Genomic DNA, 25,918 nt, shown 5'->3' with positions numbered 1-25,918 from the left:
GCTTCCCGAGACATGTAACTATTTCATCACAAGGCTTATTATCCTTGAATGAGACAATGTCAAGATGATTTTAAATTTGAAAACGAAAACTGCCAAAGCTATATTTTTCATGGGTCTTATTTCACTATAAAAATCCACGTGCTTTGTCTCTAGGTTGAGAAAGAATTTTATTATTAGAATCTGTTGTGTTGATCTTTTCCATTCCTTTTCCAACAATTACTATAATGTTAGCCAATTAAAATAAGCATTATCTTGTAGCTCTAAATCAAATACAACTTGAAGCCTGCTTTCCCAAGGCCTGATTAATTTTTTTGTATGTTTAGCTTGTATCTGGTCACCTTAATGGACCTTCTTAGTATCCTAAATAGTTTTCAGTTGACCTCTTGGGTTTTCAGATAAATGATCACATTACCTGTAACACCCACTTTCTTTTCTTTTCTTTTTTGTTAGATAAGTCTCACTCTGTCGCTTAGGCTGGAGTACACTGGCACAATCTTAGCTCACTGCAACCTCCACCTCTTGAGTTCAAGTGATTCTCCTGCCTCAGCCTCCTGAGTAGCTGGGACTACGGGTGTGCACCACCATGACTGGCTAATTTTTATATTTTCAGTAGAGCTGGGGTTTCACTATGTTGGCCAGGCTGGTCTCAAACTCCTGACCTCAAGTGATCCTCCTGCCTCAGCCTCCCCAAGTGCTGGGATTACAGGTGTCAGCCACCATGCCCGGCCATTTTCATTGTGTATTTTAATTAATGGTAGTTTTCTATGCCTACCCACGAAATCTCCCTACTCCATTGCCTTCTGTGCTTTTTATACGCCCCTTTGAAGTGGTGAATACCATTAGGAATTTGTTAGGTAAGAAAAAATCAGCCAACAGTTTGGGCATCCCTTCTCCATCCCCAAGATAAGGACATGTAACTTCTTTAACTAGTCTTTGTTAACTATAGACATACAACCAAGACGATTTTTTTCACAAAAATCTATTGGGGGAACTCACCCCCAATATTTCAACATAGGTTCTTTTTATTTTCCATAAGTGTCAGCCGGCTGAGAAATAAAGAGAAAGAGTGCAAAGAGGAATTTTACAACTGGGCCGCTGGGGGTGACATCACATATTGGTAGTACCGTGATGCCTACCTGAGCCTCAAACCAGCAAGTTTTTTTATTAAGGGTTTCAAAAGGGGAGGAGGTGTAAGAACAGAGAGTAGGTACAAAGATCACATGCTTCAAAGGGCAGAAAGCAGAACAAAGATCACATGCTTCTGAGGGAACAGGACAAAGGGCAAAAGCAGAACTACTGATAAGGATCCAACAAAGATCACAAGGCAAAGGGCAAAAGCAGAACAACTGATAAGGGTCTATGATCAGCCGTGCACGTATTGTCTTGATAAACATCTTAAACAGAAAACAGGATTCAAGAGCAGAGAACTGGTCTGACCACAAATTTACCAGGGTGGAGTTTTTTCCCCACCCTAGTAAGCCTGAGGGTATTGCAGGAGACCAGAGCATCTCTCAGTCCTTACCTCAACCACACAAGACAGACAGTCCCAGAGCGGCCATTTATAGACCTCCCCCCAGGAATGCATTAGTTTCCCAGCGTATTAATATTAATATTCCTTGCTAGGAAAAGAATTTAGTGATATCTCTCCTACTTGCACGTCTGTTCATAAGCTGTCTGCAAGATGAAAAGTATGGCTATTTTTGCTCAACCCTGCAGGCAGTCAGACCTTATGGTTGTCTTCCCTTGTTCCCTAAAAATTCTGTTCTTTTTCAAGGTGCACTGATTTCATATTGTTCAAACACATATTTTACAATCAATTTGTGCAGTTAACACAGTTATCACAGTGGTCCTGAGGTGACGTACATCCTCAGCTTATGAGGATTAAGAGATTAAAGACAGGCATAAGAAATTATAAAAGTATTATTTGGGAACTGATAAATGTCCATGAAATCTTCACAATTTATGTTCTTCTGCCACAGCTGCAGCTGGTCCCTCCGTTCAGGGCCCCTGACTTCCCACAACGAAAATCAATGCTTCAAGGTTTTAGCAGTAACAAAATTTAGTGGTTTTAAATATGGTACTCCCTGAAAACTTCATTCTGATAGAAATGCCAGACATTTTTGACACGCCCAGAGCCACTCATCAAGAGACATCTTAGGGTAGGGTAAGGTAAGGATCCCAGAAACTTAGTCTACTTAAAACCAATGAAGCACAAGTAATGACCTTCCTAGCTCCAGGATGTAGCATGTTATAAAGATGCATCACCTGTTCATTAGTTGTGAGAACCTCTAAGAGGCAAGGGAAAGAGGGGCCGCTCTAAGCCAAAATGTAGAATAGGAAAATTGTGACTTGAGAGCTTTGTCCTCTTTTTTCTTTGCTCTTTCTCTTAATAGTGTCCTCCCTCCTCTTTCAACTGTCTCTGCCTATTTGCCTTCTCTTGCTTATTTGCTCTAAATGCTCTTTTTGAAAAGTATCTATTATCAGTCATTTACACTTGCGTGCCAATTAAAGTCAATGGTTCTGTTTTAAGAACAATGGCATGCCAAACCTGATTTCTACCAGAGCAGTGAAATTGTTGGTCCTTCCATGAAACTATCAGACATCAGTGAGCAGGTAGGAAAGATTCCGGTGACTTGGAGACTTAGCCACTGGGGATGCCCAGAATCTTGAACTTTGACAATGTTGTAGTATTTGTGGGCTAAGGGACTCAGAACTCAGAAACTGGCTTGGAGATTGGGGCTTACCCTGGGCTATATACTACTCCTGGGTAGTGTGGTCTCTGTCCTGTGGGTTTCTCTTCCTCTTGACTGCTCCAGTCTTAATAGAGCAATAACAACTGTTTACCCAGAGTTTATGACATCTGATACTGTGATACCTACAACTATTTAAGAGGTGGCTATCAATCTGTTACTAGGAAGGTTTATATAAGTGAGTGTTGAGCCGAGTCTCTTTCTAGTTTCACTCACTTTGATCTACGTTCACTCATTTGCTTTTAGAGAGAGTCTCACTCTGTCACCCAGACTAGAGTGCAATGGTACCATCATGGATCACTGAAGCCTCAACCTCCTGGATTCAAGTGATCTTCCCCCCCTTAGCCATCTGAGTAGCTGGGACTACAGGCACTCAGCTAATCAAAAAAAGACTGGAGTCTCTGCTTTGTTGACCAGGCTGGTCTTGAACTTCTGGCCTCAAGCAATCCTCCCACCTTGGCTTCCCAAAGTGCTGGGGTTACAGGTGTGAACCACTGTGCCCAGCCACTCTGACACACTTTAAAAGACAAGCTGACATAATGTGATAGTGAGAGTTATTTTTGTATGTCTTTGATAATTTTTTGAGATAGTTTATGGGATGAAATAATTTACTCTTTCCACACAGATGAGAACTTCTCACCACAATCCCTTTCCAATCCATGGGCTTTGAGCCCTTAGCCCCAAAAGGAAGCCTATTTGTGTCCTTTAAACACTAAGGAGATCATGTTCTTACCCCCAGGAGCTTCTGGCTGGACCTACAGCCCAGAGACAACTATTGGGGGATAATTTCACGTGATCCCATGGTGGCAAAACAGAGGTAGGGCACCACTACCTCACAGCAACCCTAATCAAACAAAAATTACATTGTTTGAGTCTTCTACTTGGCGAGTAGTTTGCTATTTTAGCTTGGTTTTTAATGCTTTCTAAATTGATACTAAAGTTTTTTAAAATTCAACATGTTCCCTCCAATTTACTACAAACAATAGGAACTGCATACACAAATGTTTCAAAATTAGACAAGCTAACTCAAGAGATTTGTAGTTTTACGCAATTTAGAAACATATTTTAAAAATCCACTTTGAATTCTCCCTCCCTATCAAAGAGTAAAAAGTTGATAATTATTCACCATATTTAAAAGGTATCCTAGTTACATACAACTGATCACCAATGATTAAAGGCTATGATTGGTGGAAAGAACACTGATGAACTTCTTGCAGATCAAAGCAATGTCAAAGTGATTGGCTCATTAAATGGCAGTTGTAGTGGCAGGATCCCAGATGTGTGACTCTGGGGTAGCATGCTTCAAAAGCAACTGATATTTTTTGGAATGTGCCATGAGGATTGAGGATATGTGAAGACATCTGTTTCATCTCACAGGACTTGGTAGTCAGTCATACAGCAGGCCCTAGGCTGTCAACTTAGTATTCTTCAATTGTTTCAATATAGATTGCTTATATTTCTGAGTTTTAAAGATTTCCAAATAAATAAGGAGTTTAACTTAGGTCCGTATGAAATGTGTGCTTTTGGTATGGGTGACATCTGCATTCTGTATTATTACATATTAAAATTTATTTTAAAAATACACTCACATCAGAAAGCATATTTTACAGTGATAAAGCAGCAGTTTTTATTTATTATAAATTCTAAAAAAGAATCCAACTCTATAAGTAAAAAGAACACTGATGATCACTTAAGACATTTAAATTTAAAATTACTACTAAAAAAACCCTTTACATTCACACAAGTCCAATGCCTTTGTCGGTTTTTACAGACATAGAATTTCTGTAGGGTTTTGGGCCCTATCAACAATTTTTAGTAAGTACTGCAATAACAGAATAAAGCAATAAAACAACTGGACACTCCTAAAGATAAAGGGCCCATTAATCAGGTGCAGGCCAGAGAAACCCAACCTGTTGGCAACATGAGGCTCTTTCCCACCTGGGTCTTGGTGAGACACGTGGCACAGCAAGGCTGTCAGTGCATGTGCATAAATTGTAGACCAGGTCCCACTAAGCTACTTCCAGAAACAGCCAGCCCTTCCACGAGTCATAGAGGTCCCTTGGTCCTTATTCATCTTGATATACTCATGGGATGTTTGGAATTAAGGAGCCCAAACTACCTTATTTGAATTTGAAGGCTTTCACTTCATATCCTACTCCATCAGTCTAAGAGCCCACCCAACAAGGGTAGCCACAGATAGAGAGATGCTCACGCTCTATATGCTGCCTGACCCTGGAACCAGCCTGGGGCCCTGACTATGACCTCCACGGGGCTGTCAGTGGCTAGGCAAAGCTCTTTAAGACCCAGCGATCATGGCAGTGGTATCAGCCATGGTGAACCAAAGTTAAGTATAGTGCTCCCAGCAAACAGGGTTACCAACTGGGTTGAGCAGTAACAAAATGCATTTGAAATCAGTAAGACTAAACTGTGTATATATAAACAATAATGAATATTACAAACACCAACAACCACAACAATAACAGATCAGGCTTCTCAAAATCCAGAAACCAGAAGGCTATTTTAAAGTGTTTAAATACAATCATGTAAGGAAAAAAAAATCTCCCCAAAACCATAAAGTCAAGCAACCTTATTTTCACGTCTATATGACTAAAAAACGAAAATGACCTTTGCTGGTATTACTTGCCACACAAACATCCATAATTTCCCCCTTGATATTTAAGGACGTGTGGGATAACTTTATAAAAAAGTAAAGTGTGCAGAGAAGGCACAGTTTTGGCACTAGCAAAAAGGACAGTTAATTTTCACACGAATCACGTGAACTTTAATAACCCATGATACACATGCTAAACTCAATCCTTTAAAGCCCTGTGGAAACTGCATTTTTCGTGGTAAGTAACAGTTGCTTGAAGCGTATTAGGAGAAATCATGAGTCACATCATCGGAAAGGGAGAGTCAGAATCTTGGCATGATTTCATCATGTGGTTTGTAATCTCAGAACACGCCCGGATTTAAGAGGAGGGAAAGTAAGGCTCAAGCGCTCCCTCTGTCATCATGGGTACTGGAGACCGATGGCTTTTCCATATGCTCCCTGCTAAGCATTTAAATAAATTTAGAAAACAGATAAAAATAGATTCTAATTAAAGTGTTTTATTTAATTTTTTTTTTTTTTTTTTTTTGAGGCAGGGTCTCACTGTTGCCCAGGCTGGAGTGAAGTGGCGTAATCTCAGCTCAGCGCAGCCTCACTCTCCTGGGCTCAAGCGATCCTCCCACCTCAGCACCCCCAGGAGCTGGGATGACAGGTGTGCACCACCACACCCAGCTAATTTTTGTTTTTTTGTAGAGACGGGGTCTCGCTATGCTGCTCAGGCTGGTCTCAAACTCTTGGGCTCAAGCGATCAGCTTGCCTCAACCTCCCAGGGTCCTAAAATTATAGGAGCGAGCCACCATGCCTGGCCTTAAAAAATTTTTAACAACTACCTGTAAGCACTCAGGACTTAAAAAGTATTTTGACTAATATTTAAATGTAAAAGTTTTAAAAAAATTTTATTCATAGAAGTAAAAGAAGACAGTCTCTTATTTTTTAAAGGAGGATAATTCTGAAACTAATATTTTCTATCAACTATGGCTGGTAATGGTAAAGTTCTATATATTAATGTTACTTTTTCATATATCTCTCTCTCAAATGACACTATGGCTTTAGTTCTCTCAATGTTTATCTCTGGGGAAAATGTGATTAAGATAACCAGTATTTTAGTAAATATCAAAGGTTCTAATATAAGTTTTCCTCACAGTTTTTAATAGAGTTTGCATAGCTCTATTCTTAAATGTAGCACTGCCATTGCCTTCTGGTGGTAAGTCACAAATTATTCTTTTTTTTAAGAGTATAAAATTGAGGTGCCATTAGAAGAAATTCTCACTGAAAATGCTGAGAATATATTTCTTAGGGTAGAAAAGTAATTGAAGCTGCTTTTACTTAATCACAAAAGAATTTGCATATGTATTTCTTAATTACTGGAGAAGACTTTATATAATTTTGATTGATTACTAGTCAAAACTCCACAAAACATTTAGGTAATTCTGAGACATTAAAAAAAAATTCAGTTGAAAACATTATGAATTCAAATGTAGAAACAGAAAGGTGCCAAAGAGCTGGTGATACTGACTTACTAATAAACACCTACCAGGACAGATCTGTTGGAAAAGGTGTGGCAGGAACAAGTGAACAGGAATCCCCAAATGCCCCACCTCCTCTCCATTCCAGATTACAAAGCACCTGCTATAATGCACTAGAGTTGAGCGACTTTGTATTAGAAACATTATAAATACTTCTTAAAGAGTCTACCTATAGGAAATATACATATAAAATCATAGTATATTTTAAAATAGTTTAAAAACTAAAAATTAGGTATAAGCATATCTATCAACATCAAACATTAATTTTTCTCCACATCAGTTGGGTTTGGTACCCACATAATGATATAGCCAAAGCCCACCATAAACCCAACTTACTTATACACTGACGTTTGAAATATACACACACAGATATCTATACACTCACATACATACGTAACTGTTAACAAACACACACATCCATTGAGTCTTCACAGAAAAAAAGGCACAGTGGCTGACAAAGCATTTTTTCATAGATATTTGTATCTGCAAAGTGTTTCAATGTGGAAAAATAATTTTTCACTTAATTCTGCTTCAAATCGAGCACAGTGGGCCTAACAGTTTTAGCTGCCTATCACATTCTAAACAAGTTTCTTGATTGCATCATATATAACAATTGTTCACATTTCCTGCGTGAAGGGCCTATTCTAGATTGGGTATAGAATCGAACGGGTTTTCAGTGTACTGTGACAACAGTAAGGATTTATGAGCATGTCTATAGTTCCTACCAAAATATCCGATCCTGTGCTTATCCAACTCCTTCTCTCCAGTAAAACATGCAGCTTGAGAGAAAATTCTGGGCTTCAGATTTTACCGTGTGCACCCTGGAAGTTGAGGAATGTCCGTAATGAGTTCTGTGTCACGGATGCTGTTGTAACACTAGCAGCCAGAAACCCAGGCTTTCTAACTGTTTGATGTTTAATCACAATAAACTCTTGGCTATACAAAACCACTGCAACTTGCTTTTTAATGGCATCAATAAAATAGCTGATTTCTCGGAAGACCCATGAGGAAAACAAATCTTTTCCTTGCCTTTGGATTATGTGAGCCAGCTAGCATGCTTGGTAATGTTCGCCATGGTGTCCTGGGAGATGTCATCCAGCCTCATCCAACTAACTGTTTAATGATTTGTACAAAAAGTAGTTCATGAGAAGCAAAACACACTGCAAATAAATAGTCCACTATTAGGGAAGCCTAAAAAGTAAAATATAACAATGAGAGACTCTTACATGGAAAAATTTATTTGCTCATTTACAAGGGTAATTGTGTTTATATAGCTTTAATTCAATTTGATTAATTTTTTTTAGAGTTTTAAATAATCGTGTTTTTTTTTAACAAAAAATATTTGATTCTCCAATCACTGATGGGTTATTATATTTAACATGGGAGCTTGTAGTAATGGGCTTAGTGTGGTCATTTGAAAGCAAATGGAATAAAAAGTGCCAAACAATTTATGGAGTAGGGGAAGGAAAACATTCCTAAATGTTTCCAAAAGAAACATCAGAGGCAAATTGAATCCAAAGCCCTTAAATTGGGCCAGATGCCATTTAATACTGGAATAGGCATGTTCATATCAGAACAGGGGGATTTTCTCTTCCTCTTTCCCTTTGTGTTTCCCTCTTTGCATGATGCTGCTGTAGGCCCCTCATCTCTAGGAAAAGACAAAAGAAACAGAAACAAAAAAGCGAACTCTGTGCCTGATGAGGATAAGAAAAAAAATAAACTGTGATTAAGGAAGTAATGGAAAAAGGATGAATCATTCCACTAGTTGTATGGTCTGGGAGAGTCTGTTGGCTTATTTTAGGGACTTTTTAGTGACTTTATTTTAGTTTTGCTTATTCAAGCATTGGTCTAACTCTTTGATCTTCAAACATATTCTCATTACGGCCACTCCATGAGCTTTCTGGCCATGGTGACTATCTTCACCTTTTAATTTCAAGGGTCCCAAGTAGGTCACAGTGCCTCTCTTAAGTCCCTGACTGGGGATACGTCATTCACAGCAAGTGAAGACCTCATATTTTAGGATCACTGTTTGCAAAGGAGACAAAGTTCAAAGGGAGGCCAACTAGTGACATGGAATGCCACTCCTGGCCTGTGTAGTGCAGCAGAAGCAGACACCCTATTGGCTGAGGTTTGAGCAAACTGTCATACCTCACAGGAAACAAAAAAAAAACCGCATTAAACCCACTGCTGGCATTCACAACTTATTGAAAAGGCTCTTTCCTTATCCCCTCATCTTACCCCTAACCAGTGACAGACACCATGATGAGTAACTGCATTTCTGGCATCCCCTAAACTGACATTAATGAAGTCAAACAAGGTGAAGCTACTAGTACTTCCCCAACTGCAGGGGGCACAGACGAAACCTCTTTACATTCAGTGATTTACCTCTGTTTCAATATGTGCAGTACATGCCACCAATTAATGATGACACCGGAAAAATGTAACACAGTAATAGTAAAACACCAGCTACCTTTAACACTCATGTTCCCAAGCATATACACAGATACACACATACACACAAACGTACACATACTCCCACTGTTTGGGGGCTGTTCATCACTGATGAATGAAACCTCCACTCAGGAGGTTTCCTCGGGCATGTAATTCACCATCTGAGGAGATGCTGTCCAGATGAGTAAGTATAAATTAGGGTGAACTATGTATGCAGCAAACAAACCCATGACAAACTAGCATGCTGATGACATCCGGTCACGGTTTACTCAGCGTAGGATATGTATGCTAACATGACGACCAGCTCTGCTCCTGCAAGTGTTAGAATTCGCTTGTCTTTTCATGGAATATGAAAGGTAAACTAACATTTCTTGGGTGATGGTCATTTGCTTGAATGGCAGATTTTTCTTCTGTTGCTGCATGAATGTTGTGTGGATAAGCATCTTCTTCATCGTTTTCATCTCTCAGATGACCCTCCAGGCTGTGTCTAATGCCATAAGCAAAGTAAATCAGGAAGCCTGTTGGGGTGGGGGGGAAAAAAAAATCAAGGGTTCAGGTATGTCAGAAAATGACTTTTAAGTTATACAGGTGGAGAATTAAATATAGAACTTTAGAGTTTTTCTCTTTTTTAGAACAGGAGTCCCCAAACCCCAGGCCACAGACCACTATTGTTAGGAACCAGGCCACACAGCAGGAGGTGAGCGAGCAAAGTCTCATCTGTATTTACAGTCACTCCCCATAGCGAACATTACCACCTGGGCTCCGCCTCCTGTCAGAGCAGGGCAGCATTAGATTCTCATAGAAGGGACTGTGCATGTGAGTAATCTAGGTTGGTGCTCTTTATGAGAATCTATCTAATGCCTGATGATCTGAGGTGGAACAGTTTCATCCCAAACCCACCCCCAACCCCGTCCATGGAAAAACTGTCTTCCACAAAACCTGTCCCTGGTGCCAAAAAGGTTGGAGACCGCTGCTTTAGAAGAATGAAATGCAAATACAACACACCCCACAGAAGATGTCCTTGATCAATATTTTCCTGGTAGAATGTGCCTCTCTATTGTTAAGACCCAAACTTTATAGATTGTATTTTGCTCTCAACAAGTTTTTCAATGTTTATATGGAAAAATTTTAATTTATGTTCTTAAAAGTCAATACTGTAAACAAAATGACATGTGGAATAAAGTCTCAAATTATACCCTAAATACAAGTGATGAATTATCAGAGTCAAGGTCAGGTATTTTGGAAGGTACGCCCTGTATTAACCAAGGGGACACGGATATGCCTTACACGTGTCACTGTCACCAGGAGAGTCCAAAGAACTGTCTGCAAAGCAACTGTTTATTAACAGCCACACTGTGTGGGCATCGGGAGGCAATGTTTTAAGAACCCTCCTAAGATCACTGCAGACATGGAGGCATTTTGCTATTTTAGTTCTACTTTAGAAAATTCGTTGTGAGTTTTTGGTTGATGTAAAATGACTTTTTCTGGGTTTCATTTTTTTCACCTATAAGTTGAAAGAAATAGAGCCGACGTGGTTCTACAGGGTTAGTGGGAGATACTGATTTACAAAGGCATCTGAAAACATCTGGAAAAGCACTCAGACATCCCTAAGAATCAGGAAAGAAAGAAACGGGGGGAAAAAAGCCTTTATTCCCAGGATGGGGGAGAGGGTGCATTTCTCACATCACAGCACATGAAACAGGAAGGAGAACCCAATATTAAAAGACCTACCAATTGCCATCCAAATGCTGAATCTGATCCAAGTGTCTGCACTCAACTGGACCATCAAGTAAATGTTCACCAGGATGCTGAACGCTGGCAAAAATGGTAAGAATGGAACCTAAGGGGGAAAACAATCCTTTTGAACATACTCATATTTTGAAGCATATTTCAACAGTGCGGCAATTAATTCGGCATATATACTTTCACACTGCATCAGTCACAGTAAAACCATACTTCTAGAGACCATAAAAGGAGAATCACATCTTAGAGTATTTACTAAAGCTCAAGGCAACAGGGGATTTGTAAGATTCAGTAACACCTCCACCATCAAAATAATTTAGACACACACAGGGGATACCTCTGAAATGCGGGATACATATGGTTATCCCAGGTACATCCTTCCAGGAAGCCCTCTACAAGCCCAAGCCAGTATACTGTTAGCGCCAATGGGACAGGATAGTTTAACTCGCAGTGGAGGAGCTTATCTTTTTAATGTTTAATTTAGTTTTATTTTATTTTTAGAGACAGTGTCTCACTCTGTCACCCAAGCTAGAGTGCAGTGATACTATGACAGCTCACTGCAGCCTTGAACTCCTGGGTTCAAGTGATCCTCCCACTCCAGCCTCCTGACTAGCTAGGACTACAGGAATGAGCCACTACACACAGCTAATGTGTGTGTTTTGTAGAGATGGGGTCTCACTATGTTGCCCAGGCTGCACTTGAACTCCTGGCCTCAAGCAATCCTCCTGCCTTGGCCTTTCAAAGTGCTGGGATTACAGGTGTGAGCCGCCACACCCGGCCCCAGAGGAAGGGCTTTTGGTGGGAACAAAGTCCTTACGAGAGGGCAGTGCATTTCTAAAAACAAAATATTCACCCTACTTTTCTGATATTACAGTTTCTTTTAACATGAAATTTGTTTACTATTATATATAGTAATATTGTGATAGGAACATACCCAAGTTTTTGAAAAGGCAGTAAGAGGACCAATGTAGAAGGAATTCTGTACAAAAAGGAATATATGGAAGGATTCTGACACTCTCATTCACTGGCTAACCACATTAGGAGTTGCTGAGGCAGGCAGATCACCCGAGGTCAGGAGTTTGAGAACAGCTGGGCCAATATGGCAAAACCCCGTCACCACAAACACACAAAAATAAGCAGGGCACGGTGGCTCACATGTAAAATCCCAGCACCTCTGGAGGCGGAGGTGCCTGGATTATTTGAGGTCAGGAGTTTGAGACCATCCTGGCTAACAAGTTGAAATCTGGTCACTACTACAAATACAAACATTAGCTGAGTGTGCCTGTAATCCCAGCTACTGTGGAGGATGAGGCAGGAGAAGTGCTTGAATGCAGGAGGCAGAGGTTGCAGTGAGCTGAGATCGCTCCACTGCACGCCACCATGGGTGACAGAGACATTCCATCTCCAAAAAAAAAAAAAAAAAAAAAGAAAGAAAAAAGAAAAAACACATCAAACTAATTATCCAGAGAAAATGAACACAGTATTTTGGGTCTGTAATCCTCATTACACATACCATGAACGCTACTTTCTGCTGATTCTGGGGCTGCCTCCAGATGGTGAGAATGATGGCAACACAGAGAACAAGAAACAGCGCGAGGAGAGCGAGGCTCCAGGCCTCCAGCCTGGTGATGGCGTGAACTCCGTAAGTGGTCAAGACACTCAGGCCCAACACGAGAAAAGCTGCAGGGAGGATATGTAGATAACACAGTCAGCACAACGTGCTCCACCCAGATTGTTTGGTGCAATACAGCATATTCTGATAAAACACTGAGTTCTGTACACATCTACTTGGCTAAATACAAAGAGTCTTCGTCTTGCTCTTTCTTCTTTTTCATGGAGAGAGATGTGCAGCTGCATGGATTTAAGAACCACTGTTTATTGACTCATTACTCTCCCCTCCTTAGAAGCCAACTGCCCCTCTTGGTGTTACTGACTTGCATTATCTGCCCGCGTGCCATCTGTCTCCTCATTGGTTACTTTCAGACTAGGATGCTGTCAGGCCTGGATACTTCCCTTTTTTCAAATGGGAAATGGCACATCTGGTTATTTTAAGCTGTCGCAAATACGGACTGTGATACGGTTTGGCTGTGTCCCCACCCAAATCTCATCTTGAACTGTAGCTCCCATAATTTCCATGTGTTGTGGGAGAGACCCGGTGCAAGATAATTGAACAGTATGTAGTTTCCCCCATGCTGTTCTCATGGCACTGAATAAGTCTCACGAGATCTGATGGTTTTATAAGGAGAAACCCCTTTTGCTTGGTTATCATTCTCTTGCCTGCTGCCATGTAAGATGTGCCTTTCACCTTCCACCATGATTGTGAGGCCTCCCCAACCATGTGGAACTGTGAGTCCATTAAGCCTCTTTTTCTTTATAATTTCCCCAGTCTCGGGTATGTCTTTATTAGCAGCATGAGAACAGACGAATACAGACTGTTATCGTACACAAACAATATATCATCTGCATCTTTTCTCCTTGTTTCGGAGAATGACATCACCACCCCATCTCTGACCATCAAGTCTACTCTAGGGGCACCTCTTATTTGCTCTGAGAAGCCTGTGCTTCCCTGCTTGCCACCAATCATCCTATCCTGTAAAGCCCAGTGAGAGTACGGACCGCCTCTCTTGGCACCCCAGGTGCCCAGTGGAGTACCTGGCACACAGGCGACATTTTATAAATGTCACTGAAAACATGAATGATTACGTAACTGTGCGTTACATAAAACAAGGATTTCCTATATTATTGGACAATTCCATCGGGTTCCAGTCAGGTTACTGGCACGGGTACACAGCCTGATGCTTTCACCCAGAGGGCATCCTAACCTCTAATGAATGTGCCAGTTTGTACTTCTGTCACTCACGTCTTAAAATACTCCTTCCTCTTTTGTTCAATTATCAAGATGCAATAAAGGTATACAGGTAATAAAAAGATGATCTCGATGACTGGTGATGCTTTAGGTGAAAATTTCAGGGTGGTTGCTAATATATTCTAGGGCAATGTTGAGGCTCTTTGTTCTCTTTCACATCACGCCAGCTCTACCCACACACATCTGGGTCTGTACAATGTGAGCAGAGAAGACGACTTACCCAGGAATCCTACCAGAAAGTTCACGAGAGAAGCTGACTGCTGTGTCGGCAGAAGGGAGGGGCAGAAGAGGGTCTGCACACTGAAGCCCTGTCTCTGCAGCATGGTGACCTGGGACTCACTCTTCGAGGTTACCCTGGGAGACGATCCCAGACCATCTTTCTCGGGAGAAAATCTGGGCTGCTCGTAAGATAAGCCAGGCTGGTACCTATTTCCAAACAGACATCTATGTCTTTATTCTTAAACAGACATTTGGCCCAACTGAAACCAGCACCTAAAACCTTAAGTAAGACATCATACAGAGTGATAGTGTGTACAGTAAATCAACACTTATGACTCCAGTCCCAGAGCATGCTGAGCCAGGCCACAAACCTTTTCAATAAAACATCTGCAGCAAAATACCCAAATTTCCCCCAGGAGTTACCTAATCAGAGTCATATATTAGACGGCAAAAGAAAGTGAAACTGTAAAGTAAGGCAATCACAATAAAAGGATGATTATTCTGAAATTATTTATGCCCAAAGGAAATGCGGTTCATGAAAACAGCACAGAAACTCTGGGTAAATTTCAGTTATAAAATAATGCAGTCACCAGTTTGGCATTCAAAGGCCTCATCACAATCTGTCTTTCTGGCCTCATCCTTCCCTACCTTCTAGCTAAACCCAGACAAGCTCATCTGACCATCCTGCCACCTCTACACCCATTGCATGCCATTGTCTTTTATTATTTTATCCTCTTCCAGTATAGCTTATATCAAGACATCAGCCTTGATATGGTTTGGCTGTGTCCCCACCCAAATCTCACCTTGAATTGTAGTTCCCACAATCCCCAGGTGCCATGGGAGGTAATTTAATCATGGCAGTGGTTACCCTCATGCTGTTCTTGTGATAGCAAGTGAGTTCTCATGAGAGCTGATGGTTTTTCATTTTGTTTTGTTATTTTTTTTTGAGACGGAGTTTCGCTCTTTTTGCCCAGGCTTGAGTGCGGTGGTGTGATCTCAGCTCACTGCAACCTCTGCCTCCTGGGTTCAAGTGATTCTCCTGCCTCATCCTCCTGAGTAGCTAGGACAACAGGTGCCCACCACCACGCCCTAAGAGGCTTTTCCCCTTTTTGCTCAGCACTTTGCCTTCCTGCCATCATGTGAAGAAGGACATGTTTACTTTCCCTTCCACCATGATTGTTAGTTTCCTGAGGCCTCTCCAGCCCTGCGGAACCATGAGTCAATTAAACTTCTTTCTTTTATAAATTACCCAGTCTTGGGTATGTCTTTATTAGCAGAGTGAGAATGGACTAACACAACCCTGCTTCTCCTCCTAGTGTCTGCCCCAGGCTTTTCAGTGTGGCCTCTTCTCCTTCTGGGCAGCCTTTCCTTATATTTGAAAGTAACATTTTCCCTCCATATGAAGAAATATGCTCACTGAGAAAAAGTGCACAGAAGTATACAGGAGAAATTCAAAACCAGCCATAATACCACCAGCCAGTGTTAATTACTGGTAGCACTGTGGTACAATTTCACCCAGGCATGTAATGTCTATTCAGGCATATATGATTTCTCCCTGTAAATTTATTATTTGAATAAGTTCAGACACTACATATACTGTAGTTTTATATCCTCAAATGGATATATTTCTCCATAAAATGAAATACCATTTTATTTGCTGTAGAAGAGTTCAGTGAATAAATGTAGCCTCATTTATTTAACCATTCCTCTAGTGATACTCAGGTTAGTTTGATTTTTTCACTGTTGTAAATTACCTTTTCCTAAAACATCCTTTGCATACATCTGTGTGTGCCTCTGATTAAATCTTTAGCACAAAAATTTTAACAACTGAATTAATGGAACAAAAAGCACAGCATTTTTAAGTGTCTTTAGACATTATGAGAAACTGCCTTTCACGTAGATTAGGCCAACCTATCATTCGTGGTCAACTTGCATTGGATTCTTTGCTGCAGACCAGATATGCTTCTTCTACTTTTCATTACTATTTTGATAGACGTGACCTCTCACCTTGGTGAGACTGCTGGCTCCCTGGAAGCCAGGAGAGCGAGGGCTCATTTTCTCACTCCCAGAGTCCCCCGCGCATGGTACACCCTGTAGAACCACTGGGTGACTCACCTGAGGATGAGAACACAGGCTGCCACCAAAGAGTAGGCCATGAGCGTGCCAATGGACATCATGTCCACAAGCGCCTTCAGGTCAAACAGAAAGGCCATCAAAGCTAGGGGGAGAAGAAAAGAATGGTGAAGCAAATGGCCCAGGAGGAAATTCCAGACAGTTACTAATGTTAAAGCCAGGGACAGCTGGCTGCCACTTTGTTTTAGTCCCAATGGTAAGTCAACCAGAGTGTAGAAAATATACCTCTCACAGTTAATAAGATGTTCTTTAGGTCATATAAACTGCTGATAGGACTTCAAAACCCCTCAGCTCTCTAGTAACCACATGGCACATTCTACTTAGATTACATAAAAAATATTTGGCCTGAAAAAGAGTGAAAACATTACATGACAGAACACAGTCTTTGATGTTTCAGAAGAAAAATACTGCTAGGAAGCACTGGCTAGCTCCTTTTTTAAAACCACAAAAAACATTCAAACACAAGGAGCTTTCATTATAGATATTATATAACCACTTTAGTTTCCATATACATTGAGTTACATCATATACAACTCAATTTTTTTTTTTTTTTTTTTTTTTGAGACAGGGTCTCACTTTGTCACCCAGGCTGGAGTGCAGTGGTACGATGTCGGCTTACTGCAATCTCCACCTCCCTGGTCCAAGTGATTCTCATATCTCAGCCTCCTGACTAGCTGGGACTACAGGCATGCGCCACCACACCTGGATAATTTTTGTATTTTTCGTAGAGGTAGGGTTTCACCATGTTGGTCAGGCTGGTCTCGAACTGGCCTCAAGTGATCCACTGGCCTCAGTCTACCAAGATGCTGGGATTACAGGTGTGACAGTGACCCACCTGACTGAAATTTATTTTAGTAATTCTGATAAAATAAAATAAAATAATTTTCAATTAAATTATGTTTCTGAAACAGGCTAAATTCTACTACGATTAAAGCCATGCATTCCAGGTAGACCTACTAGATCTGAGCGATCAATTTCTGGTCCTGCATACCAAATCCCAAAATATTAAGAGGCAAAACATACTGTACACAGTTAAATAGTTTAACTTCCACTAAGCAACTGTTTTCTCCACTGAAACATCAAGATACTGACAATATTAACTTGAATTTAGCACATAGTTTTCCCTGTTAGAGTAAGTAGATAACAACACACTCCGTTTATATGATGTTTCAGATCCCTCTCCAAGATTTAAATCTCTGTGATCTCATTTTACCTTCGAGTCAATGATCCTATGGGATGGGAAATCATTTAGGTTTAGGCATATAAAATGGCTGGATGTGACAATTTTTGACCCCAAACTCAGCAACTGTGAGTGGTTTTTCTAACAGGATTATCCCCATCTTAGAGACAGGCTAACTTAGCAAGGCCACGACTACCGGTCAGGGCAGAGTTTCCCTCATTCAACAGCCCCATGTTCCTTCTACAAGATCACATTTTTTTTTTTAACACACTGCATGCCTCACTTTGAAAATTCTTTGCTGGGCACAGAAGTTCACACCTGTAATCCCTGCACTTTGGGAGGCCAGGCCAGGCAGATCACTTGAGGTCAGGAAGTTGAGACCAGCCTGGCCAACATGGTGACACCCCATCTCTACTAAAAAAAAAAAAATCAGCTGGGTGTGGTGGCACATGACTATAATCAGAGCTACTCAGGAGGCTGAGGCAGGAGAACTGCCTGAACCCAGGAGGCAGAGGTTGTAGTGAGCCAAGATTGTGCCACTAAACTCCAGCCTGGGTGACAGAGTGAGACTATGTCTCAAAAAAACAAAAAAACAAAAAAAAAAAAAGGAGGAAAATTCTTCATTGCTCATATACTTATACATCAGATTATTACAATTTCGGTATATTTAAAAATCACAGAGACCCAAATAAGGTAGCCAAGAGAGAAGAAAATGATAAATTGTCCACACAAGCTCACTAATCCAAGTTAAAAATAAGCAAAGTAAGGTATGGGAGTACAAAATAACAAAAATATTTTAGAGCATTTTATAAAGTGGTCTATTATAATTATCTTCTTGTAATTATTAATTTTAATATCTTAACATGCCACCAAATTCAATTCTTCCTGAATGGAGAAGGATAAACTTTTTAAAATTCTGGATCATTACTGGACAAGTATTTTACTGGAAAGAGAAAATTTTTTATAAGTTAAATAAAATGTATGACTGTCAAAAAATATTTACAAACTATGTTTAACATGTGTTGTTTAAAAATAAAATAGGCTTCACATCGTCTAGGGCAAACCTTCATTTTAGGGGGGCAGAAATCTAGGCCTGAGAAAATAAGTGGCTTGACCGTCTAACATACGTTTAAGAAAGGGCCAGATTCGCTAGGCCAGATTCGCTGGGCGCAGTGGCTCACGCCTGTAATCCCAGCTCTTTGGGAGGCCGAGGTGGGCGGATCACGAGGTCAGGAGATCGAGACCATCCTGGTGAACACAGTGAAACCCTGTCTCTACTAAAAATACAAAAAAATTAGCCAGGCATGGTGGCAGGTGCCTGTAGTCCCAGCTTCTCGGGAGGCTGAGGCAGGAGAATGGTGTGAACCCGGGAGGTGGAGTTTGCAGTGAGCCGGATCACGCCACTGCACTCCAGCCTGGGCGAGAGTGAGACTTCGTCTCAAAAAAAAAAAAAAAAAAAAAAAGAAAGGGCCAGATTTATAAGAAAATGTTTACAAAGTGAAAGTGTTTAAACAAATACATTCTGATCCTGAAAAAAAAAATCCATTTTACACAGAATGAAGCAGTAGCTTTTTCTAACCTAAATTCCCAACAATTCAGAGCCTCAACGAAATTGTCACTTTGGATTGAATTTCTAGTGCCAAGATTGTTCGTTATTTTACGTATAAAGTTTGCTAAAGTCTTTCTTTTGCTTCCTGTGACAGTACCTTTAAGGTCATTGTCTGGATCTAGAATCTCACTGAAATTTTCTGCATGAGATAAGAATCTGGCCAAAGGTATTTTACATGGATATTAAGATGTGCCAAAAGACGAGTAATCTGGATTTTCTGAACATAATTTAAGTACCAAAACTGTTGAAAGGGAAAATAGATTCCTGATGGAGTTGGAGAGGATATGTACATTTGTAACTGTTAGATGGCTACGATGGCCCTGGGAGCAAGGATGCCCACCATACTGAGGACAGTGATCACAACGCCCAAGCATAAATTATCTTGGACATTTCTTATTAATAACAGGTAAAGCTTAGCATTTACAAAATCCTATGGTCCTTTAGCAATATTCAACGTATATCCTAGACCAAACAATCATTATTTTAAAATTAATATTTCAAAAATTAAGCAAGAATTCCTTAATCGAAACTTCATGTATCAATGATATAATTTTGTGTGCTAGTTCATCAGAAAAGCAATTCATGATATTTAGTGGAGAGCCATTATAACCCTTTGTATATCTGTTAGAGCCCAAAATATTAAAATAACAAAATAGTCAAAAAAAAAAAAAAAAAAACCAAAGGGTCAATTAAGAATGAACTTCAGTATACCACCGCCACCACAATTTTCAGTGTTAATCCCAATGCCCGTACACTAATTTACCAGTGATTTTTTTTTTAACTTACATGCACAGCATGCAGACCCTCTTTCTAAGTCCATGCATGCGAATTAAATGTTCCAGTCCAATGCTCAAAAAGCCTAAGTCTGTAAAGCTTACCAGAAATGACCCCTGCAGTCAACGTGGCAGCAACTGGTGACTGCCTCTTACTCACTCTGGCAAGAAATCTAAACAGTAAGCCATCCCGGGCCATGGCAAACAGAATTCGGGGTAAAGGGAACATAGAGCCCAGAAGACTAGAACAGAAAAATTCAAAATTCACACATGAGTTATTTTAAGGATTATTCTAGATAGGTATGCACAGGTAAAGACTGGACACACGAAAATGCAGAACCAAAAAATTCAAACTAGGAAACATTCACAAAAAACGTGACTGAACTTCTTGTAAATCAAAACAGAAAACCACCTAGCTTTGTATTTTTAACGCAGAGTCCTTGATGAAAAAGATCCCCCGTTTCTTAAGAAAAGTCAACTCTCTCTCACCTGCCACCGCACCCGATGATAAAGTAGCAATTATTGGTGTCTTCGTTTTGGAATTGATTTGAGCTAGACATTTGAAAAGCAACCCATCCTCCGCCATAGCATAGATTACACGAGGCATTGGGAAAATGGATCCAAGAAGACTGAATAAAAAGCAAACACATGCAGTATGGCAAACATTCATGCAAGATTACATCCCCGAACGGAAATAAAATAATTGCATAATATTCAGCATGACAGTTGTAATTATGAAGTCATATTATTTATATTAATAATTATGTCACATTGTTTTTAAATGCACTATGATAGGGCATTTAAAAAATTTGCTAATATTTACCATTGTGCTATTCATTATTCTGTTACAGATAAGTAGTACCCAGCAAAATTACCAGATTAAAAACAACATTGCAAGTAATTTGTATGTACCCACAATTATTACCAAATTAAAACTAAGTAATTAAGACTTACCCAAACCAATATTATTAAGACATTTTTAGCAGCAACAACTTAGAAAATAAAATTATTAATTTGATATGTAATTAAAGAAAAGACTAAGTAATTTTATTTCATAAGTAATCGTTGCAACATTTATTCAATAATGATGTATTTTTTGCATTTATTGTACCAGTATTTTTTCTCATACACCCTGATATTGGATCAAGTTAGTAATAATCCCCAGCATCATAAGATAATCAAAGTAGAAAAAGGCAAAGAAGATTCAATTTACGTAAATGTAGTATACAGAGGGGACCACAATGAAAAGTTAGCAACTGACGTTTAGTAAGACAGTTTTTGCTTGAGATGTTCGGAATTACTTTTGTTTACTAGCTGCACCATTTCACACATTACTTAGTTGTGAAAAATAACCATGTGAGAGAAAACAAAAAAAGTATTTCATTTAAAAATCCTTCTTATTTATTTATTTTATTTGCAACAGGGTCTCACTCTGTCACCCAGGCTGGAATGCAGTAGTACGGTCATAGCTAGCTCACTGTGCCCTCAAACTCCTGGGCTCAAGTGATCCTCCCACCTCAGTCTCTCAAGTAACTGCGACTGGGACTAAAGGCACATGCCACCATGCTCAGCCAATTTATTCAAGTTTCTGAGGAGACCGAGCCTTGCTTGCTATGTTGCCCAGACTGGTCCTGAACTCTTTGCCTTAAGTGATCCTCCCGCCTCGGTGTCCCAAAGTACTGGGACTACAAGAGTGAACCACTATGACTGGCCCTTCTTATCTTTAATAAGGCTCTGTTGAGCTTGGTCATAGATGAATCTTTGCCCATCCCTTCTAAGGCCAGGGGGGCATGGTATCTTCAGAGTTCAGACTTTGGAAATTACTTGAAGCTACTCAAAATAAACCTCAAGGCCAGGTGTGGTGGCTCATGCCTGTAACCCCAACACTTTGGGAGGCTGAGGTGGGAGGATCACTTGAGCCCAGGAGTTCAAGACCAGCCTGGGGAACTTAACAAGACCTCGTCTCTATAAAAAATAAAAAATTAACCAGGTGTAGTGTTACGTGCCTGTATCCTAGCTCCTCAGGAGGCTGAGCTGGGGAGATCACTTGAACCCAGGAGCTTGAGCCTCAGTGAACTATGATCATGCTCTGCACTTCAGCCTGCTTGACAGAGCGAGACCCTGTCTCAAATAAATAAATAAACCTCAACACTAGCAGATGGCTGAGAAACCAAGGGTGTCTAATTGCTACTTAATATTGTCTTAATGGTATGTAATTAAAGAAAAGACTATTTGTAGGAAGTTCAAATTTCAGTTTAAAATTTTACATGAAATTTCCTCTATTCTTGAAGGTACTTTCTTATTATATAGAAAATAAAAGGGAGCTTGAAGGGGAAAAATAAAGCTAGGTTGGTGAATTACACTAAAAGACTTCTTTTTCTAGTTTCAGACTTTTAGAACCTTATTAATCTGTTAAAAAAGATTAATTTTCTCTTTGCAAGACTCTTCTACTGTATGGCATGATAAAAAAACGAGAATGAAATATCTTACTCATAATCATATGTTAATTGAAATAAGGGTAGCTCAGGAAACCTGGGAAATGAGTTCTAAAGTATTCAAACAAGCAGCTACTAAGAATCTGAAAACTTGAGATTCAATGATCCTTTTCTCTTCACATATTTATATGAATTGCCACCATTTATTTAAGAATGATAATTTCTATTTCTAGACCAACTGCACTCTGATTGGTGCTAAGAAGAAAAAGTCTCCATGTTTCACAATAAAAAGCACATTATATTTTTAAAAGACAGAGCATAAGTGTTCACTCACATAGGCTCAGTATTACTCGAACAGAGTGTAGCAAATGCAAAGTCTGTACATACATTCTCAGATGTCTGAAGAACTACAAGCATCACCAAAGCCAATGGAGAAACATTTTAGGACAAGAATCCTGAAGTTTCATAATGCCTATATATATGACTATGCGCCCCAGATACATTTGTGTGTGTGTGTGTGTGTGTATCAATGCCACATATATTTCTACTGAAGCCTGGACCATCACTATCTTCAAAAACTGACTCTGAACTAACAGCAGAGGAGTTTATCCTTTAAGATTTTTATATGGAAATTCTGAGCAAGCTAATCATTAAACACAAAGTTGCACAATATTTTGTTTCTATTAGGGTACTTTTTAAATAGACAAAAGCAAATTTTTAGACACTGACTACTTTGTAGAATCCCAAACAGCCCCTGCACCAAAGGCCACGCAATGTACCTTGTTGACAAGGCGCAGAGAGAACCAGCTGCGACAACGTATTTGGCAGGACCCCATCCCACATATTCAAATGCTACAGGAAGGGGGCTTTTTTCATCGAGGAGGTAGTAAGGCATCATAAGTGTTAAAGCTGCAGAGACCCCAAAATAGGCCATAAAGCAAACAAGCAAAGACGTCACAATTCCAATGGGAATAGCTTTCTGGGGATTCCGAACTTCTTCACCTAAGGAAATACAAACAAAAGATGTGTATGCTTAATAAAACATCAATAGGTAAAGAAATTAAACTGTGCAAAATTCTTCCTTTTCTCCAGGGTAATTCTTCTCTGCTTTTGTCCCTTTTCTTTTCTTATCTTGGTCCATCTATTTTATTTTATTTTATTTTACTTTATTTTATTTTTTTGAGACAGTCTTGCTCTGTTGCCCAAGTTGGAGTGCAGTGGTGTGATCTTGGCTCACTGCAACCTCAGCTTCCCAGGTTCAAGCAAATCACTTGCTTCAGCCTCCTGAGTAGCTGGGACCACAGGTGTGCGCCACCACACCTGGCTAATTTTTGTATTTTAGGAGAGATGGTTTGCACCATGTTGGCCAATCTAGTCTCTAATTCCCAGCCTCAAGTAATTCCTGGCCTCAAGTGATCCACCCTCCTCAACGTCACAAAGTATTGGGATTACAGGCATGAGCCACCACGCCTGGCCGATCCATCTGTTTTACATGAAATTTCCTCTATTCTTGAAGGTACTTTCTTATTACATAAAAAACCAATTCCCAGAGGGAGAAGAGGAGAAGTCATGCCAGTCAGTTTCCTATCTCCAGGAAAGAAAAAAACCAACCAATCAACCAAAACCCATAACATATCAGCACTGTTAAGTGTTGAGACAGAATAGCAGTCTTAATCCATTTGGAAAACAATTCATCTACAGAGATTAAATGACTGCTGTGCCATTCCGTAGGCCCTTAAGTATGAAGGCTTCAGATGAAGTTATTTCATCTATTTGTATGAAGTTTGAATTTCAATTTAAAAAACAGCATACTTTGTACACTAATGAGATTGAATATTCAAAACGTGGTCAGTTGTATGGCCATACCAAGACATAAAAATAGAGGAGGCATTTAGAGAGTGACTTTGGCATGATGATGATGTTGTATGAGATAACATAGAAAGAATAGGCAAAATATTTTTTCTCCCACTAACAAAGAGACCATTTAAGAACATGATCATCACGTATGGTCCATGTGACAGCACTTCTGGACAGAAGGTTAGGGACGGTAATAATGACTAACATTTATAAAGTAATCAACAGTTTGCAAAGTATTTTTCATATGCATTATTTTAGGGAATCTTCCTACTATCTGAGGAATAGGAATTGCTCTCCCAAACTTACCAACTGGAAACCAAGGGCAGAGAGTTGCATTCTTTCTTTTTATCATCGGCAGCAGGTGTCACAGCTGGGTCTGGAACTAGTGCCCTTCTTATCCCAAATCCGTCTCTCTTTCCTGGACCCTCTGCTGCCACACACGGGTACTCGTGCATGACAAGGAACACCCATTCTTCTACACTGAGCCAAGACACTGCTCTTACCAGTTGTTGCAATGCAGTCAAATCCCACAAAGGCATAAAAGCAAGTTGCAGCACCAGCCAATGTTCCTGTAAAGCCATAAGGCATAAAGCCACCAGCCCCATAGATACTTGTTCCGTTTTCAGAAGGTGGTTCTCTAAGAAAGGGAACAAACACAGCGGAAAGTCACTTTGACAGAAAACTCTCCTTCTGGTAACTTGTCTCACACTATATCCTTGGAAGGTGGTTGTGTTTATTAGCTCTTTGAAGCTGATATACATAAAACTAAAACCTTACTCTCTTCACCCTGTGCTACAGAATGTAGTGGTGCCCCTAACAATGGTACCTAACAATGACCCTCCTGTGTCACTGACACCCAATTACAAGCTGACTGACAGCATATGTAGAAGCCCCAGACCAGCTCTAGCCGAACCCACAGCCAGGGAGGATTTTGAGAGCAGAGACTCCACATATGAGCCATGCTCTGGGACGACAAAGACCAGAAACCTCCTTTGCTCATGGATGCTTATACTTAGGAGAATCCATTCTTCAACTCATAAAGCATCGAGCAAGGCAGAGTACTTGTCTCTAACATTCCCTAAGAAGACATTTAAAAACATGAAACAAAACATCCTCGTCTTGATTGATAATAATGAAACTGAATATTTTATTATATGTTAAAACCTATATAAGTTTATAGGATACCAATTTTTTCCCTTATTGGAAAGACTAAACAACATATGTCAAGAAAAACATAGAGGTGTACCTCACATTCCATGCAATAGGTATTTGTGTAATCTTATGTCTGCTTGTGCAACTGAAAACTTTCTCCAAAAAACAAGGTCTGAAGATTACTAAAGCATTAAAAGAATACAATAAAACTGAACGGTGGTCCTGAAGGAAGAACTAAAGGATGCAGGAGTCAAAAACACTCATTGTTATTTAGCAGTGGCAAACTGCTAGGGGGAAAGACCAAGTTTTCCCAATGGTTAGGATCTTCCCTTGCTCTTCCCCTAAACCCGGAGCAGAGCTTGAGGCTGGGAACCAGCAGGTGTGTGGGTTCACACAGTTGCTCCATAGGAAGCATACCTATACCTTTAAGTTGGAAGGCAGTCTGGGAAGAGGGGTCTTGGAATGGAACAGCCTCTCAGAAGGGTCTCAGAAGCAAGAAATTTGAGAACCACTGCTCTAGAAGAAAACTCACATATGCCCTCTGGTATGGTTTGGCTATGTCCCCATCCAATCTCATCTTGGATTGCCACTCCCACAATTCCCACATGTTGTGGGA

At 40.1% G+C, this 25,918-nt stretch overlaps 1 protein-coding gene across 5 annotated transcripts in view; it reads right to left on the bottom strand.

The window, feature by feature from the left end:
- Nucleotides 1-4,352: 4,352 nt before the first annotated feature.
- Nucleotides 4,353-25,918, bottom strand: part of SLC7A2 (solute carrier family 7 member 2) — a 73,880-nt gene continuing 52,314 nt past the window's right edge. For 2 of the 5 annotated variants that reach the window (XM_031935840.1, XM_023216617.3), the window contains 8 exons: nt 24,654-24,787; nt 23,073-23,295; nt 20,348-20,487; nt 16,279-16,381; nt 14,165-14,370; nt 12,592-12,758; nt 11,067-11,175; nt 4,353-9,853 (listed from right to left, as the gene is read on the bottom strand). In XM_031935840.1, coding sequence (XP_031791700.1) covers nt 9,657-9,853; nt 11,067-11,175; nt 12,592-12,758; nt 14,165-14,370; nt 16,279-16,381; nt 20,348-20,487; nt 23,073-23,295; nt 24,654-24,787 — 1,279 coding nt within the window. In that variant the 3' untranslated portion in view covers nt 4,353-9,656. Of the gene's footprint in view, nt 9,854-11,066; nt 11,176-12,591; nt 12,759-14,164; nt 14,371-16,278; nt 16,382-19,963; nt 20,101-20,347; nt 20,488-23,072; nt 23,296-24,653; nt 24,788-25,918 lie in introns of all 5 variants that reach the window. The other 3 variants (XM_031935841.1, XM_023216619.2, XM_023216618.1) reach the window with 3 other exon arrangements.

The sequence above is a fragment of the Piliocolobus tephrosceles genome, chromosome 7, assembly GCF_002776525.5.
Source record: "Piliocolobus tephrosceles isolate RC106 chromosome 7, ASM277652v3, whole genome shotgun sequence".
In the NCBI taxonomy this organism is placed as follows: domain Eukaryota; kingdom Metazoa; phylum Chordata; class Mammalia; order Primates; family Cercopithecidae; genus Piliocolobus; species Piliocolobus tephrosceles.
Note: the sequence above shows the minus strand (reverse complement) of the source record. Positions and strands in the feature narration are given on the sequence as shown.